Source organism: Onychomys torridus, chromosome 4, assembly GCF_903995425.1.
Source record: "Onychomys torridus chromosome 4, mOncTor1.1, whole genome shotgun sequence".
Lineage (NCBI taxonomy): Eukaryota > Metazoa > Chordata > Mammalia > Rodentia > Cricetidae > Onychomys > Onychomys torridus.
The window spans coordinates 50,285,125-50,302,853 of record NC_050446.1 but is presented as its reverse complement, the minus strand read 5'-3'; the positions used below and the strand labels follow the sequence as shown (position 1 = coordinate 50,302,853).

At 39.6% G+C, this 17,729-nt stretch overlaps 1 protein-coding gene across 1 annotated transcript in view; it reads left to right on the top strand.

The window, feature by feature from the left end:
• Cir1 (corepressor interacting with RBPJ, CIR1) overlaps positions 1–16,450 on the top strand; it is a 30,242-nt gene extending 13,792 nt beyond the window's left edge. Inside the window, 4 exon segments of the mRNA XM_036185409.1 lie at positions 12,873–12,979; positions 14,040–14,125; positions 15,365–15,475; positions 15,477–16,450. Of these exon segments, the coding sequence (XP_036041302.1) occupies positions 12,873–12,979; positions 14,040–14,125; positions 15,365–15,475; positions 15,477–16,014 (842 nt within the window). The 3' untranslated portion in view covers positions 16,015–16,450.
• Positions 16,451–17,729: the final 1,279 nt, after the last annotated feature.

Below are 17,729 nucleotides of genomic sequence, written 5' to 3'. Positions count from 1 at the left end.
GCTTTTATTTGACTGGTAGGCTTGCCTGCGATACTTTGCCCCATAGTTTTACTTATCTGTATCTCCAACAGTGAAAGTAAATCACTTTTCAATTTTTTTAATGAACATTGTTTTAGAAGAATTAAAATTATACATAGGGGATTGGGTATTTTATTTTAAATCATGTTGCTCCATTAACAGCGTTTTCAAAGTCTGACCTGAGTTTAACACAAGCACTTAATGAAAGCTAATAGGAACTCTTAAAAGCTTCTCAAAAACAAAATCAAAACACTGTTGTATCAAATAGGAAAGCAAACAATGGCAGTGTATTCTGAATTTGAATGCAGTAAAAAATAAACTGACCAATTTCCTAATCCACTTGCTGATTCAAGCTAAAAATGTCTTTTCATTTAAAAAAAAAAAATCACCTATTGAATAATGTCCTGCCAGTGAATAGAGATTATTTTTGCAATAAGGCAATTTCAGTGGATGTGGTTATCATGGGATAATCACACCCCTGGGGTACAGCCTTGCGCCTGTAATCTCCCAGGAGTGTAATTATTTCATGATAACCACACCCCCTGGTGTTACATTATTTCTATTATGAAATTCTTAGTATAGTATATAAAGTAACTTACTTTGATCACTGGAAACTGCAAGGTGCTGTTAGACTATTCCAGCTGTGAGGTTTACGGAGACCAGCTATAAGATTTACTTCTCCTTTACAGAGTTAAATTAGGCAATCAAAATGCTTCTTTGGGCTAAGCTGGTTTAGAATATCTTTTCTGCTGATAAGATCATCTTAAGTTTATAAGTTTCTATCCACTCCAGATACATCAAAATTACCTCCAAAACTTGTAAGCTTCAGCCGTGAATGAATTTTTATAGAATAGCTTTCCTACAGTATAATTAAATGGCAGCCCACATGTCTTTTCTATACTGGGTAGCTTTTTCTTTTTTTTCTAACAATGTGTCATGTGGCCTGAGCCTGGCTTTACCTCAATATGTAGCCAAGGATTTCCTTGAACTCTGATCCTTCTGCTTCCACCTCCTGAGTGCTGGGATTATAGGCTAGTGTATGCAGTTCTAAGAATCAAACCCAGGGCTTCATGCATACTGAGAAACACTGTACCATCTGAAGCTGTATCCCTAGCCCTGTCACCTTTATTTTTACTACTGACTCTTAACTTTTAATGAATATTACAATTAAACTTCTTTTGACAAAGTAGAGTGAAAAATTTCAAAAGTTTTTCATCAACTTTGTTGAGCTATAATTTCAAATGAACAATTCAATTCTATGGGTTTCTCTATATAGTCTTGGTGCCCTAGGACTTCTTTGTAGACTAGGCTGGCCTCAAACTTACAAAGATCTGCCTGCCTCTGCCTCCTGAGCACTGGGATTAAAGCCATCCACCACCACCACCACCACCACCTACCCTCAGTGCTGCAGTTTTTAATACATTTGCAGAGTTTTATATCCATAGCAGTCAATTTTAGGACATTTTTACCACCCAAAAAAGAAACTCCTCATCCTTGAGCTTTCATTCACCAATTAGTTCCAAGGGGAGGGCAGGTGCTGATCTATTTACATCTGTAGATTTGCTGTGTGGGCTATTCTCCTCTTTAATAGTTTCCTGTTATGATAAAACACTTACACAGCAATGTGAATTGTCGTATAATAAACCTTCTAACCCACCAAGAAACGGATTTATATGTAGTTACCTATAAAACAGTGTGCCAGGTTGTTTTCATGAAATAAAAAGTGAAATTCTATTTCCTAAATGCTTCCTTTTCCTAGATGAGATTTCTCATATCCATGCTTGTTTGACTTCAGCCTTCTGTCTCTAAGACACAGATGCCAGTCCTCAGCAATCCCTGTGTAGATGGTGGACTTGAGTTGCTAAAGCACTTTGAGTGGTTAATGACAACCTGCTTCAGCCTGCTTCTTAGCCAGCTATCACCCACCATTTAATTTTAGCCCTTCGCCAATACAGGAAGTACTTGAACCAGTCCTAAAGCTCTGGTAATGCCAGTTGTTGGTTTTCGGTACTATGGATCAAAAAAATGCACCATTTAGAAACATCCAACTTCATTATTTTTGTAAATGTTGTTTATGATCATATAGTTTTTCCCTTTTAGCCTGATAACATGATTCGTGGTTACATTAATTGAGTTTGTACATTTGGTTTTTTGACAGACTGGATTCAGAACTTATTTTGGAGTGCTGACTAATCTCAAACGTTGAATTCTCTTGCCTTAGCTCCCAAGTGCTGGGATTACAGGTGCAAGCCACCACACACAGCTGTATGAATTGGTTTTCAGATGTTGAACCAGCCTAGCCTATCTGATTGTGTGATATAAGTTGTTTTTATACATTATTGGAATCAATTTGCTAATATGTTGTTAAGAATTTCTACATCTGTGTTCATGAGAGACACTGGCCTGCAGTTTTTCTGTCCTTTTATATTCTCTTTAGATGTTTGATAGATAGAGCTAGTACATTCATCTGGGCCTGAAGCTTTCTACCCTCAAAGGTCATTGTTATTGATTATTAAATTTCTTTAATTGTGGGAGTGTTTTAGTAAAACTCCAAGACACGCGTTCCTTTATTGCCTTTCTAACACCTGGGATCTGTAGTGATGTCTCTTCACTCTTTCCTGTGGTTAGTCCTGTGCCCCTCTATTCTCGATTATCCGCCTAATGCATTTGCAGTTTAGTGGTCTTTGAAAAGAAGTAGTTTTCAGGGTGGTGCATTTTTCTCTCCTGTCCTCCATTTTATTTCTTCTTGAGTTTAATTTATTGTTCTTTAAGGTAAAGATTTGGTGTTGGTTTGGGAGTGGGCTTTCTTTGAGATGCCTAAACACATGCTAGTCAACATTACCATTGAGCTATACCTCTAGCCCCAGAATTGATGTAAACATATTTTACTACATTCATTCATTTTATGTGTGTGAGTTTGCGCATATGTGGAGGTCAGAGGCCAAGTTTGGAGAGCCAGTTGTCTCCTACTTTGTGGATCCTGGAGTGAACCTGAGTCATTAGGCTGCAAGGGCCTTTACCCACTCAGCAATCTCACCACTGTAAAGAATGAAAACTTTCTTATTTTCTGGGATGTCCATTAACTACTATAATTATCTCTCTAAGCATGTGTTTTACTGTCTCCTGTGATTTTTGATAAATTTTATTTTAGTGGTTTGGGTCTTTTTGCTTTTGTTTGTTTTCCTATGTAGTGATTTCTGGCACTAACCACTTAAAGTTAGTCAGAACTTCTCAAAAAGACTGCCGTGATCTAAGAGAGCAGCTGCTACATGGTCAGGCATTCCCAGACTACTCACCAGAAGCCCTGCAGATCAGGGCTTCCTTCAGCAGCCCAGGGCTATGGACTCCTAGAACTCAGGAAAGCACCAGTCTTAGGCTTATAGTTTTATAGCCGAAAGAAAGGCTCCAGAGCAGGAGCAGCAACAGAAGAGCCACCTAGATTGACCAGGGAAGCTTACTTAAACTGTTGAGAGTTCTTATTGGAGCTTTAATAACATAGATTAGATCCTGTACCATGGTTGGACTCAGTCTTCAGCCCCTCCATCCTTCCCAGAGCTCTGTTACCACCATGCTCAAAGCCCAGCCCTCTGATCACATGGTTTGTCTTTCTGACATGTCCAGCTGCTGTGCTTAACCACTTCCTTAACCGGAGCTATCCTGGTTCATTGTTGGTTACCCTGGTAACATAAACTTCCTGTCCTCCCATATTTATGTAGGTTCCACTGGTCAAACTCAGACTGTCAGGCATGCATAGCAAGTTGCTTGCACTGAACCATCTCACCAGCCCAGCTATATTTTTTCTATATTTAACACTTGACAAATTTCAAATTTCACTCTCCAACTGGAGTGAAAAACCAACCAAATTCTCTTTTTTTAATTAATTTATTAATTTATTATGCATACAAAAGAGGGCGCCAGATCTCATTACAGATGGTTGTGAGCCACCATGTGGTTGCTGGGAATTGAACTCAGGACCTCTGGAAAAGCAGTCAGTGCTCTTAACCTCTGAGCCCTCTCTCCAGCCCCCCAAATTCTTTTAGTAAACAGCTGCTATGTTTTATTTTCCTTATTCAAAATACATTTTTAGTCTCTCCTGACACCTCCTTGCTGTGTGTTATTTAGAAGTGTGTTTCTCCATCTCCAACTATTGTAAGATAGTTTAGCTGTTGTTCTGTTAACAAATTTTTGGTTTAAATCTGTGATCTGAGATCATGCCCTGTACAATTTCCATTCTTTTTCATTTGTTCAGCTGTGTGGTCCAGAATGTTTACTATTTGGTGAATACTGTATATTAGTATGAGAAAAGCATATATTTCAAGTATCAGTTTTCCCTCACATATTTTGATACTCTGCCATTAGATATGTACACATTTCAGATTATTGGATATTTTTGGAGAATTGCCCCTTTGCCATTATAATGTCTCTCTTCATCCTTAATAATTATCCTTGCTGTGGTGGTCTAAATGAGAATAGCCCCCATAGACTCAAACTTAGTCATCAGGGAGTTGCACTACTTGAGAAGGATTAGGAGGTGTGGCCTTGGAGGAAGTGTGCCACTCACTAGAAGTGGGCTTTGAGGTTTCAAAAGCCCAAGCCAGGCCCAGTGTCTCTCTTCCTACTGCCTGTTGAGCTGGATGTAGAACTCTAAGCTACTTCTTGAGGACCATGTCTGCCTGTGTGCTGCCATGCATCGCCATTATCCATAGTGATAATGGAATAAACTTCTGAAACTGTAAGCAAGTCCAAAATAAATGCTTTCTTTTGTAAGGGTTGCCATGGTCATAGTGTCTCTTCACAGCAGTAGTAACCCTAACTTAAGACACTTGCTTCGAACTTTCTTAGTGTCAAATTAATGTCAGTATGCTAACATTTCTGATTACTGTCAATGTAGTATGTCCCTTGCTCCATCCTCCTCTCTGAAGAACTACTTTTAATATTTCCTATAACAGAAGTGTAGCTCCCAACAAACTCTTCATTCATTTGTTTGATCTGAGGTTTTTGTTTCTTATTTACTTCTGAAACCCTCCATTGGATATTGAATTCTTTATTGGTAGCTTTTTCTCTCAACACTTTAAATGTTTCTCTCCCCTCTCCTCCCTCCTCTTCCCATGCTGAAGATGAGACCCGGGGCTTTCTATGTGCTCAGCTGTAGCCAAATCCCCAGCCCTTTCTTCTTCCCTTGCATGGTTTTGGTTTTTTTTTTTTGGGGGGGGGGGTTTGTTTTGTTTTGTTTTGAGCTGAGGATTGAACCCAGAGCCTTGCGCTTGCTTGGCAAATGCTCTACCACTGAGCTAAATCCCCAACCCGCATTTTTTTGTATTGTAGTTTTTCTGTATTTAGATTCTTTTTTTTGAATGTCTTGCCTACATGTGTGTGTGTGCACCACATGTGTGCTTGCTGTCAGCAGAGGTCAGATGATGTGTTGGATGCCCTGGTACTGGTGTTACAGATGGTTGAAAGCCACCATGTGCTAGAAACCAAACCCAGGTCCTCTGCAAGAGCAACAAATGTTAACCTCTTAGTCATCTCTCCAAGCCCCTAAATTATTTTTTAAGTGATTCTTTGAAATTCCACTGATGCCAACAAATTAATTCTAGTCCTTTTCTGTCAGTAAATGGCTCTGCTTTTTGTTAAGGCCATGTCTGATCCTAATGGAAGATCGAGTTTTCATAATCTCAGAGGGTGTTCTGAGTCTCCGGTCACCATCATAGTCTATGTATGTGTCTGCACACCTGGGTTGAGCCCCATAGATCCTCTTGTCTCCATCCTGGTGCTGGGGTTACAGGCATTTAACACCACACCTCAGCTCTTCCCTGAGTTCTGGAAGCCGGAGCTCACGTCACAGTGCTCGCTGGAAGTACTTCACTGACTGAGCCCCTCCCCAGGCTCCTGAGTCTCCTTTATGTGACTGTCTCAATGCTGTCCGTCTACTACTGTCAGCTTCAGTAGAGGAAATTGGCTTGTGCTTGTCTGGGTAAAGAATGACATTCAGTTGGTCTTGTAAATACTAATTCTTCTACCCAAATCAAACTTGAGGAAGAATGTGAACCTTCATCATGTTCCACTTAGAATGCTCTGCTTTTACTCTTTCCTAAACCTCTGAAAGTTTGAAAATGATACTCAGTTAATAGTTTTCTCCTGGAAACTTTTTCTGAACTAGGGACTTTATCTTAATGTTTTTGTATCCCCATTGCCTGTACAGTATACATGTTTAGCAGATAATAGTTTATTTAGTAAGTGTGTGACTGGAAAGCTCCACTAACCATTCAAAAGAGCAAAGGTTATCATTTCTTCTAAATATTTTATAATAGAAAGTTGTACTTTTCCTATGAACTGATTTTCTCATAAATAATACAAAATAAGACAAAAACAAGACTCTCCTAAAGTGTTAGTAAGACAGATCTTAAAAATCATTTTCTATATTGTGTCTGATGTTCAAATTCTCCATGCATCCTTATAGTAAGGTATATAATGTATAGATACAGTTTGGAGTCTGTGGTGCCACCATTCTGCAATCACTGTTAACTAGATGTAGTGTTATAACTTTTTTCTGAGATAGGGTCTCACTGTATGGTACTGACTGACTTGGAACATGTATATAGACCAGGCTAGCCTCGAACTCACAGAGATCCACCTGCCGCTGCCTCCTAAGTGCTGGGATTAAAGGCATACACCCCCCCCCCATACCCAGCCTATTACAACTTTTTTAAGTTAAAATGCACTACTCTTGAGTTTGACAGATGTGTGCACTTGCTAACCACATCCTTGACAAGATGGAGACAATTACCTTCACTCTAGAGATTGCCTGTCTGCCCTTTCCAGTTGGCCTCCTCCCATAAGCACTAACTTCTAATTCTGTTTTACTTGTTCCTGAACTTCATGGGTAGTATATTCTCCTCCTCTCCCCAACTGGTTTTTTGAGAGAGGGTAGCCCGGGCTGACCTCAAATTCACTGTATAACCATGGATAACCCTGGATTTATCCTGTTGCTTCAGCATCCCAAATGCTAGGATTACAGACATGCACCACCGTGCCCAATTTACGGCATGCTAGGGATCACACCATACGTGCCAGCTGAGTCACATCCCCAGCCCTCAGTGTGCCATCTTTGAGGCTCATGGATAGCCAGAGCATTTCTATTTCTGTAACTAATTTACAGTGAATAACAAGTTTTGATGCTTCGTGGTCTCACAACACAGAGGAGTCTCACAGTCCCTGCGGCAGATGAATTAGCTTTATTGTTGTATCACCACTTTACATGTAAATTAAGTTGGAGACATAAGTAATAAAGATATGATCAAATGTGTCATAGACCTTTATATTGATTCTGTAAGGCGAGGTTGTTTATAACAAATAGTAATTTTGATTAGCATACAATGAGGATAGTTTCATATTTTCTTGTCTTTGTATTTTACAGCCACATAGATAAAAATGAAATGTTTAATTTTCCTTTACGTTCTGTGTCTTAATAGAGACCAGTTAGCTGTCTTCATCATGAAGTTGGGGTAAGGCAATCAGGAACCTTGTTGTCTCCAGCCTCCACTAAGATGAACTGGCAGTGTGTCAGGAAAATCCTGAGGATGACACAGTTTAATACAGTTAGTACAGTTGGGGCTTGCATAACCTTTAGAAAAATCATCCATAGAACATCCCCGTCTTTATAAATAAACATCACCCACACACTTTATTAATAGCCTTGTTCACTTTTTTCCTGGGACTTATGCTACATGTTTCTGCTTCATCCCCTGCTTTTTCCCTTCCCTTCCCTTCCCTTTTCCTTTTCCTTTTCCTTTCTTTTCTTTCAATTTCTTAAGTTAGCATATAGAGTAATGGGTTTCATTATGGCATTTTGTAATATATGTCATTATACCTTGTTTTTTTTTTCTTCTTCTTTTTTGGAGACAGGGTTTTTCTGTATAGTCCTGGCTGTTCTGGAACTTGCTTGGTGTAGAGATCCGTCTGCCTCTGCCTCCCAAGTGCTAGGATTAAAGACATGAGTCACCACATCTGTCTTCCATTTTAGTCTTTTTAAAAAGACAACTTTTGATAAGCTTTCTAGATATTTTTTTAATATGCGTGTGTGAGTGCCTATGTGTATGTTTGTATATCACATTCATGCCTAGTACCCATGGAGACCAGAAGAGGGTTACAAGCCTGTTGTAAGCCTCCATGTCATCTGCAAGAGCAGCAAATTACCTTACCAGCTCAGCCATCTCTCCAGCCCCTCCATAAGTTTTCTTAAAGGCAAACTTGTTATGGTACAGTAAGGAATTTGTTGTAAATATGAGATAGTTCTTGAGGATTCCCACTGGCTCTCTTTGAATAGTGTACTAATGTCCCTGTGTGTCCTTGGAGTGGAGAGACAAACAGTGATTCCCTAGACACACAGTCAGTTTAACCTTAAGAAAGGACAAAAAGACCTCCAGGAGCCTGTAGTCCCAGTACTTGAGAGATAGAAGCCACTTGAGCAAGAGTTCCAGGTTATCCTCAGCTGCACATCAGGTTCAAGACCAGCCTGGGCTACAGGAGGCCTTGTCTCATTGCTCCTGCTCCCTCCCCAAAGAGGTTCTGCTTCATGGAAATGGTGGTGCTGTGGACCCAGTTCCTGTATTAAACTGGGGGAAAGAGGGAAGGAAAGGCTTCTTTCTCGTGTGTGTGTGTGTGTACACACAACAATTTCAATTGATGTCATTCCTTAGGTATCAGCCACCTGGCCTGGAACTTGCCAAGTAGGCTAGGCTGGCGAGTGAACTCCAGTTATCTACCTATCTCAGTCTCCTCGGTACTGGGATTCCAGACAGATGCTACTAGGCCAGGCATTGTGGTGCATGCCTGTCTCAAAAAACAAAATAAACAAACCAAAAAAAAAAAAAAAAAAAAAAAAGCATGCTGCCACACTTTTTCTTTTACCTGCGTTCTGGGATAGAATTCGGGCCCTGATACTAACTGAGCTATCTCCCTGGCCCAGGAAAGGTTTGTCACACCACTTTTCTCCCCACAGCTCACTACCCCTCTCTTCATCCATTGCCATAAATTATAGACAGAAATGTTCATTTGACTCAGGATACTGAATCAGGAATATTCCTAAGCCATATTTGGGATACACACCGAGTTCTGTCTCAAGGAGGAAAAAGAGAAACGCTTTCTTTGAGAAGAATGCTGAACTGCTGTGAATTGAGTGAATGTAGCCTATGCTAGTGGTGAAGTAGAGGTGTATGCCTATAGCATTTGTCAGGAACTGCTGTCCCCTGACTACTTCAGATAGGCAGCCTTTCCTCATGAAGCCCCTTTACTTTTTATTATTAGGTTTTATGTTTGACTTTTTGAGACAGTGTCTTTCTTGGGTTACTCAGGCTAGCCACTAACTGTGTTCCTAAGGGAGACCTTGAACTCTGTCTCCACTTACTGTGTACTGGGATTTACAGGCATGTGTCATGCATGCATCCAGCTGAAAACTTCTGAGTCTCTGTGTGACTCTCTAGTGAAATACCTGTTTTACTGTAGAGCACTTTACCTCCCATTGATTTTTGTCTATTTCTAAAAAATAACCTTTAGTAAGCAGATTAAGCCCTTTACAAATGTAATCTGTGCAACATATTTTTCTCTTCAACATATTCCACTTTCTGGGATTTCTTCTCTGAGATGCAGTTGCATGAGTAGTTTTCCTAGCAGAAAAGTTTGTCTCTAGTCAGGACACAAACTAAAAACCATCGTCAAAATCAGGATTTTGACACAGTCCATATCACAGTTAAGAAAGTCTGAGAATAAGGAATGTGTAGAGCAGTTGCTCAGTGGGCTGGCTTTTCTGATGTGGAGTCTGGTTTTTTCCTGCTGTGGAGGCCAAACCCAGTTGGCTTAGATGCTCTGAAGCCCTCACAGACACTGTTAGGACACATTCCTAGACTGAAAATGTAGTTCAGTTGGCAGAGGGCTTGCTCAGCATGCAGAAGCCCTCGGTTTGCTTGTGAAAGGTGGCTGTGCATGCTTGTAATCCCAGCTCTCAGGAGCTGGAGGTAGGGAGATCAGAAGTCCAAGGCTATCCTTGGCTACATGAGACCTGGTCTTGAAACAAATAATCAGCACAATTGGCCTTTTGAAAAATTCTTCAGTGAATTCTGGCACTGTAAATTTATGAAAAAAAAAACAAAAAAAAACAAGCATTCCTATGACCCATATCCAGCTGTAATTTACCAGACATTAAAAGGTGCTTATTTTGTATTTGAACATACTTGTACAGTCTCTTTTATTGGGATATCTGTTTTGCCAGGGGTGATATCTCACACCTTTGCTGCCTGTTCAATATCCTGAGCTGTAATGTTGAGACCCTATCTAGAGAGTGGTCAAGGGAGAGAACCTTGTATACACACATGCAGGCTTATATGTGTATTACATACACACACATGCATATATGTCTATTGTATCTGTTTTGACTTTCAAAGAGCTGGAGCTAACTTTTGTCAGCATTGTTCCGCATAGCCTCTGTCACAGTGACATGGAAAGTATAAAAATGTCTTGCTAAATATATCTTAATTAAACCTGCCTTGTCACGTCTTCTAAACCAAGAACTTTAAACCTCGAGCTTTTAACGGTAGGAGATTTAAGTACAAAAGTATGGGAACAAAATTTGGCTCTGGATTGGTGAGATATACACAGTGGCAGAGTGATTGATTAGCAAAAGTGAGGTTCAGTTCCTGGTGCAAAACTTGACTGAGGCCATCCAGATGCCACTAAACCTGACAATGGCCGGGCAGTGGTGGTGCACGCCTGTAATCCCAGCACTCGGGAGGCAGAGCCAGGCGGATCTCTGTGAGTTTGAGGCCAGCCTGGTCTCCAGAGCGAGATCCAGGAAAGGCGCAAAGCTACACAGAGAAACCCTGTCTCAAAAAAAACAAAAACAAACAAACAAACCCTGATGATGGCTTGAGCTTGATTCCCCAGAACCCACACGTGGAACAGAACCAAGTCTCACAAGTTGTCCTCAGACCTCCATACCTGCACACACACCTAAAAATAATGTAATGAAATTCTTCAAAGAGCACTTTCTGTAATTTTGAAAAGTATCATAAAATCGTCATGAAAGTAGCCTGGATGCTGTTGACAATAAGGACTTTGTCAGGCGTGCCACTGAACTCTGTGGGAGCGCATGCTCAAACAGTAATGTTTGTTTCACAGTCTTCTTGTCTGCCACACAGGAAAGAGGATTTTCAAGTAGTTAGAATTAGTATAAAGACATTGTTTCTAAACTATTACAATTACCCGTCCTGTGATGAAGATAATGAAATTAAAAATGTCCTCCCACCCTAAGAGCCAGGCTTCTAATTCTATCATGTTTGGCTTGGGGAGTATGTTTCTGGGCACCTGACACAGAATCCTGTTCAGGCTAGTCAGGTGCTCTAGCCCTGAGCCCCAGCCCCAGCCCCAGCCCCAGCCCCAGCCCCAGCCCCAGCCCCAGCCCCAGCATGTGTGCTTTCTGAGTTTGTCTGCTGTCATTTGAAGTTGTTAATCGTAAGACCCATTTAATACTTTATAAAATTGTGTTCCTACACAGGAAACTTGAAAAACCACCGAAGTGGCTGTTGTTACTTATTTAAAATATTAGTGGTATGAGTACTTTTATGCCATTCAGAGGCAATTAATACTTAAAATTCACATTTCATTTAAGGTTTTATTAGTGCTAGTAAGCAAATTATATAATCCATAGAAATGAGTTGTAATCCTCATGTTCCAGTCATGGGCAATTCCCCCCACTATCGTGTGTCTCATAACTAAAACATAGAACAGGTTTACAGTTGTTGATAATTTTAGTAGAATAGGAAGCCCTGGAAAACTCAGTAAGGTATTAGTTTATGCCTAAACTTTTTTCACCAAAATTGCTATTGACAAGTGAAGAGACTTAAACTGTGTAACTTCTGCTTTTCAGAGTAATATGTAGCTGAACATTCAAATAAAGAGCAAGGACCAAAAAGCAGCAGGAGAGAAATAAACTATCTGATCAACAAACTAGAAATCCTCTTCTGAATGTTTGTCTGTCCCCTGCTGCTCATCCGAAACCTTTGCTGGCAGCAGCTCCCTCCTGCCACATTGTACTATAGCTGGGTCACCTGTGGCCATGTGGTTTTGCCTAGTTCGTAACCTGCACGGAGAACAAAATGAGGTGAGAAATTATAGCTGGGGAGGAAAGAGTTTCCTACCCTGACTGGTCCATGGTGAGGAAAGGAAGCAGGCCTTTAAATATTTTGTTAGTATAGAGGCCAAAAAGCAGCTTGATTTCTAGCTTAGGATATTGTTGCAAAAGTGAAAACACCAGTTTGTGGAAAATAGAAAATATGCATACCTACAGCTAGCCTAAACTGCTTGTCCCCAACCCCAATAACTAGAAGTTTCAGATTCCAGGTACACATATAAATGCGATAATAACTGAAGTGCCTGAGTATGAATGTGTGGTATTGGTAATATCAAGCACATGGTAGTGTATACAGTATTGGTACTTGATTTTTTAAAAATATACTCTAAAGTGAATTCTTACTGAGAATACCCATTAAAAATTTAATTGTAGATTTTCGTTATTTTGTTTTTATTTTATACTAAAAACTTTCAAGTAGACATTTCAATATGACAAAGTTACATAAGCTGAGCATCCCCTTGCATGTAAGGAAAAATGCAATTATTTTCTATTCTGAATCTCCAGACTGCTGTTTTAGAAAATCATATCTGATTATTTGCTCAGCAGAAGATTATTGAGTTGATTTAGCTGTGATTTTACTTAACAAAGCTTCAACTGCATTCCTACTGTGGAGTCCAAAAAAGGTAGAGAGCTATAAATGATACATTCAAACTGTGATTTTTGTGAACAGGGCCGTCGATGCACCCCTCGGAGCTAATAGCGGAGATGAGAAACAGTGGGTTTGCACTGAAACGAAATGTACTGGGAAGAAACTTGACCGCAAATGATCCATCACAGGTAATGATCTTTTTATCAGTAAGCTGAAAATGTCTGGAAATCTAAACGTGATTGCTTGTGAATTGCTACTTAATGTTTTCCAATATGCATATATCCATAGGAAAGTAAGATAGAGCAAAGAAAATGCTTTAAATGTATTTTGATTTTGCTACTTTATTGCTTTAACCTAAATGAGAAATTGTTTATAAACCTATATTTTAATAAATGAAATGGCTCCTTTGGGTTTATGTGGATAAAATGAACTGGTGATAGGATTGTTTGCTCCTTCCTGCTAACACACCCTTGAAATGACATTAAATTGAGCCAACAGAAGTCTATAAACAGCTCCCTAAGCACTATAGAAAATGCTTTAAACTTATTTATTAAACTGTTCGTAAATTCGGAAAGTTAAAAGTTTTCAAACTTACTGCATTTTGTGTGTAAGAGCCTGTGCATGTGTGTGTGTGCAGGCATACATATGAATGTATGTGCCGGTGCGAATCAATAGGAAAATGTGGAGGAGTCAATTCTCTCCACCATGAAGATTCCAGGAATTAAAACTCAGGTCATCAGACTTGGTGGCAAGTGCCTTTATGCACTGAGCCATTAGCCTTGGCTTGAGTTTTAAAGGATGTATAATTGCATATTTTATAATAAATTAAAGTTTAAAGTTACTGGTATTTTGATCTAAGTTTCATGGTCTTCAGATTTTTCGATGTTTGTTTAGCTGGGGCTTGCAACCAGGGCCATGTGCATGTTAGGCAAGTGTTCTGTTATGGAGCTGTGGTCCCAGCCCTTCAAGATGCTCCTGGTTCATATTTCATTAATGTACTGTACTTCTGTCTGTGCTTATCTTCCCCATCCTGATAGTCTCCAAGAGTTACAGAGCATTTGTATTAACCCTTGATCTTAGCTTAGCAGGTGGAGTATAACTGTTTAAATACTCTAGTCCCCACACACTTCAGTCCGGAGTACCACCCTGTCAGTGGTATGTCCGGGACACAAACTCAGTTCCAAATGTTCTTTCCTGTCTAGTAACTAACTTGTCTAAATCTAGCAATTGGACTCTTTGTTGACTCAGGACTATGTCGCGAGTGACGGTGAAGAAGACCCTGAAGTTGAGTTCTTGAAGTCGCTGACAACCAAACAGAAGCAGAAACTACTCAGGTAAGTAAGGAGTCTGTGTGGGACAGCCTTCTCTCCAGTGTCCCACCTGGGCTCTGCACTCGGCTCAGGCAGAGAGCTCATGGTGATGCTCAGACTGTGGGTCCCTTGTATTGATTTAGTCTTCAACTAGAGTAAGGCAGTTTTATCTTTTCATTAATAAGAAAATTAGTGTTTGTGTCCTCAGATTGTACTACCAAGCTATTGTACCTTTCAGAACATTAATTTGGATGTAGACTTTTTTGTAGGTTGTATTTTTCTTAATAAAACTGTATATATCTTTGCACACCACTTGCTCTTAGAAAATATTTTTAATGTTTTTTTCTTTTTTTACATTTTGTGAAATTTTATGAGGAATATTGAAAGAATGTTTAAAATTACAGTAATGCTTAAATTTATTAAACACAGTCCCTGTGGGCTAAAGAATTAAGATCTACCAAGTCCATTAGAGGGCGCTCACCATGTTTCAGTACATGGAGAATGGCGGGCAGAACCCAGTGAAGAGGCTGGTGTCTCATAGTAACTCAGAACCATCTAAACAACTTCTGCTTCCCAAACTAAAAATTCAGAGATCAGTGGAATGGCTGTGTTTCTAAAAGTAACCAGTTGCTGGTAACTAGTGGGTAATTATTGTTTATAATATCAAAGTATAGTCTAATCCCCAATTTTGATCATTTGTGTTTGGTTTTTGTTTTTTTCAAAACATGGTTTCCCTGTGTTGCCCTGGCTGTCCTGGAGCTCAAGCTGTAGATCAGACTGGTCCCAAACAGAGAGATCCACCTGCCTTTGTCTCTTGAGTGCTGGGATTAAAGGAGTGCACCACCACCGCCCAGTGATAATTAATGTTAATTAATATTTCCACACTTAAAACTAGATACAAGATTAACCTTTTATCTAACTGTATAGGTCCAATTAATGCGCACATCTTTCCCAGGTTTTCTTTAAATCAAGAGAACCATTTTATTTAGAATGCTAAGTAATTTCATGTTCTGAGTCATAGGAATGTTTTATTGAAAAAATAGTCATTCCTGTTGAAGTACGGTCAGGAAGTTGGCTTAATTTAAATTCCTACTCAATGTCTACATGCCTGAATAATTTAAAAGGAAGAAAATGATTTATCATTAAATCAAGTAAATAATGTGTTTAGATGTGGACACCATTTTCAGTAGCTTCTAAGAAGATAGATTGTCTGCTGACAGTTTCTCTTTTGTTGATGAAGGAACTCTTTCTTTCCAACTGTAGGAAATTGGATAGACTTGAAAAGAAAAACAAGAAAAGGAAAAGTGATAAGAAAAAGAAGAAGTTACAGAAGAACAGAAGTAAACACAAAAAACATAAAAACAAATCCCCTTCCCTCCTCCTCCTCCTCCTCCTCCTCCTCCTCCTCCTCCTCCTCCTCCTCCTCCGACACTTCAGAAAGCAGCAGGGAGAGTGACAGCAAGGAAAAGAGAGAGAAGGAGAAGAGGAAGAAAAAGAAGAAAACCACAAGTTCAGGAAGTAAAGCTAATGACTCTAAAGAGGATAAGTCTAAGAACAAACTTCATGAAGAACTTTCTAGCAGTCACAGTGACAGAGGAGAAGCCAAGGAAAAATTAAGGCTTCTAAAACGAGAGAGTTTTGGGGAGAATAGCAAAGACGTCCATTCCGGTTCTGACCGAAAGTCCAGAAGCCATCGTCATAGTCCAGAGAAGAAAGGGTCTGAGAGAAACGGGGGAGTCCGAAGTCACCGCAGGGCTGAGAGCAGCAGGAGAAGCCGGAGCAGGAGTCCTGGTGGTCATAGGCAAAGGGAGAGGAGGAACTGGCCACAGTGGAGTCCTAATGAAGAGCAGAACAGAAGAAAAGACACCAGAAACCATGGTGACGGTGAATACAGAAGAGAGAGTGCACGGTGAGCACCCAGGAGGTGGAGGGGCAGCTGCCTGGAAAAAGGACTCCATTTTCTTACTGAAGGTCTTCAGCAAGGCCTCACTTGCACATTATTATCTAATAAAAAAGAGTCTCTTAATTTTCCATCTCCATAAACTGTCATTTCAAGTGTGACAGCACCTGAGTACCACAAGGCTGAGTTTGCAGGCATTTGTAGGGACTCTGTTTAGAGGATAGAGAGTTGTCTCCATTGGTAGCTGTTTCTTATACCTTGTACCAGATTTAAAATATGTAAGTCATTGTGATTTTGTTGTTTTGAAATACCATTAAAACAGTGACAACCTTGAATGATTATCAATTCAAATTTGTTATTTTAAGACTTGAGTTTCCTTGAAGCAAAATGTAATTGATGAAATTCAGTAGGGTGAATAAAACACTGGGTATTGACCAGTATTTCCTTAAGACTTAAAATCCTGTATTTTTTTTCTGCAGAGTATGATATTTATAATTGAATGTCCTCTTATTCGTCCATGTTGGCATACAAATTACTTTAAACTTAACAGTTGTGAAAATCAGAATTCTGGCATAGGTCTCACTAGGATAAAATGAGGACCTAAGTAGAGCTGTTACCCTTCCAAAACATCTGTGCAGCCAGTCTTGGCATCTGGCCCCCTTTTCTGTAGTTCAAGGCTAACAGAGGAGGCTAGTCTGTTTCCACATCTGGTCACCCTGACACCGATTCTGCATCCTTCTTCCATCCCTTGGGAACACAGTGGGTCCAGACGAGACCAGAATGATCTCCACATTTAAGATCAACTGATCTCAGCCTTAATTTATCTGCACCTGTAATTTACCTTTTCCATATAATGTAACATATTCACAGGTACCAGGGCTTGGAGACATGTATATCTTTTGGGGAATGGTTATTCTGTCTACCACAATAGCCTTTCTGATGTTAGACATATCATTACAAGTTTTTTTTTTTTCCAAAAGGTAAAACATTTATATTACAAAATACAAAGAAACAATATAAACTAGATATATTTTACTTAAAAATTGGAGAGGTTCCTCTTTGAAACCATGTAGCCCTTGCTAGCCTGGAGCTCACTATGTAGACCAAGCCAATATATAAAATGGTTTCATTTGGTTTTTTTTAAATTTAGCTACAATTTTTGCCATATGTTCCAAAGGACTAGTAAAGGAAAACTGTGGAAATTTTTAATTACAGATATCATGCAGTTTAAGGTTGTTTTTTTTTTTTCCTATGTGAAGGTATTCAATATTTCTTTTATCAGGGTTTCACTTTTTTAAAGCATCTCTTACTTAGTACAAAAATACTGATTTTGATGGCAGTCACAGTTTCCAAGTCCTGAAGAAACTAGATTTGAAAGGAGTTAAAACTTCTCCGAGTCTACTACTTGACTGTGCACAGGGAAGCAGATGTCCTGTGCTGTAGCTGTGCTGACGAGGTAAATAGCCCTTTGATTATGCAGATGAAGGGAACTGGAGAGGAACTGAGCTCCTTCACACAGCCTTTAATGTCTCCCAGCACACCTCAAAGATCCGACTCCTTCACTTTAAAAAGCATGCATTTGAAATTGATAAAGGCTAATTTACACCCTGAGTTCATCAGTGTCGCTGTGATTATTTTCTACCATACACCTTTTTAGACTTTATAATTTTTGTAATGTCAAAACCTATGCAATACTTACTGCCTTAAAAGAGGGTTCCAAACCAATAC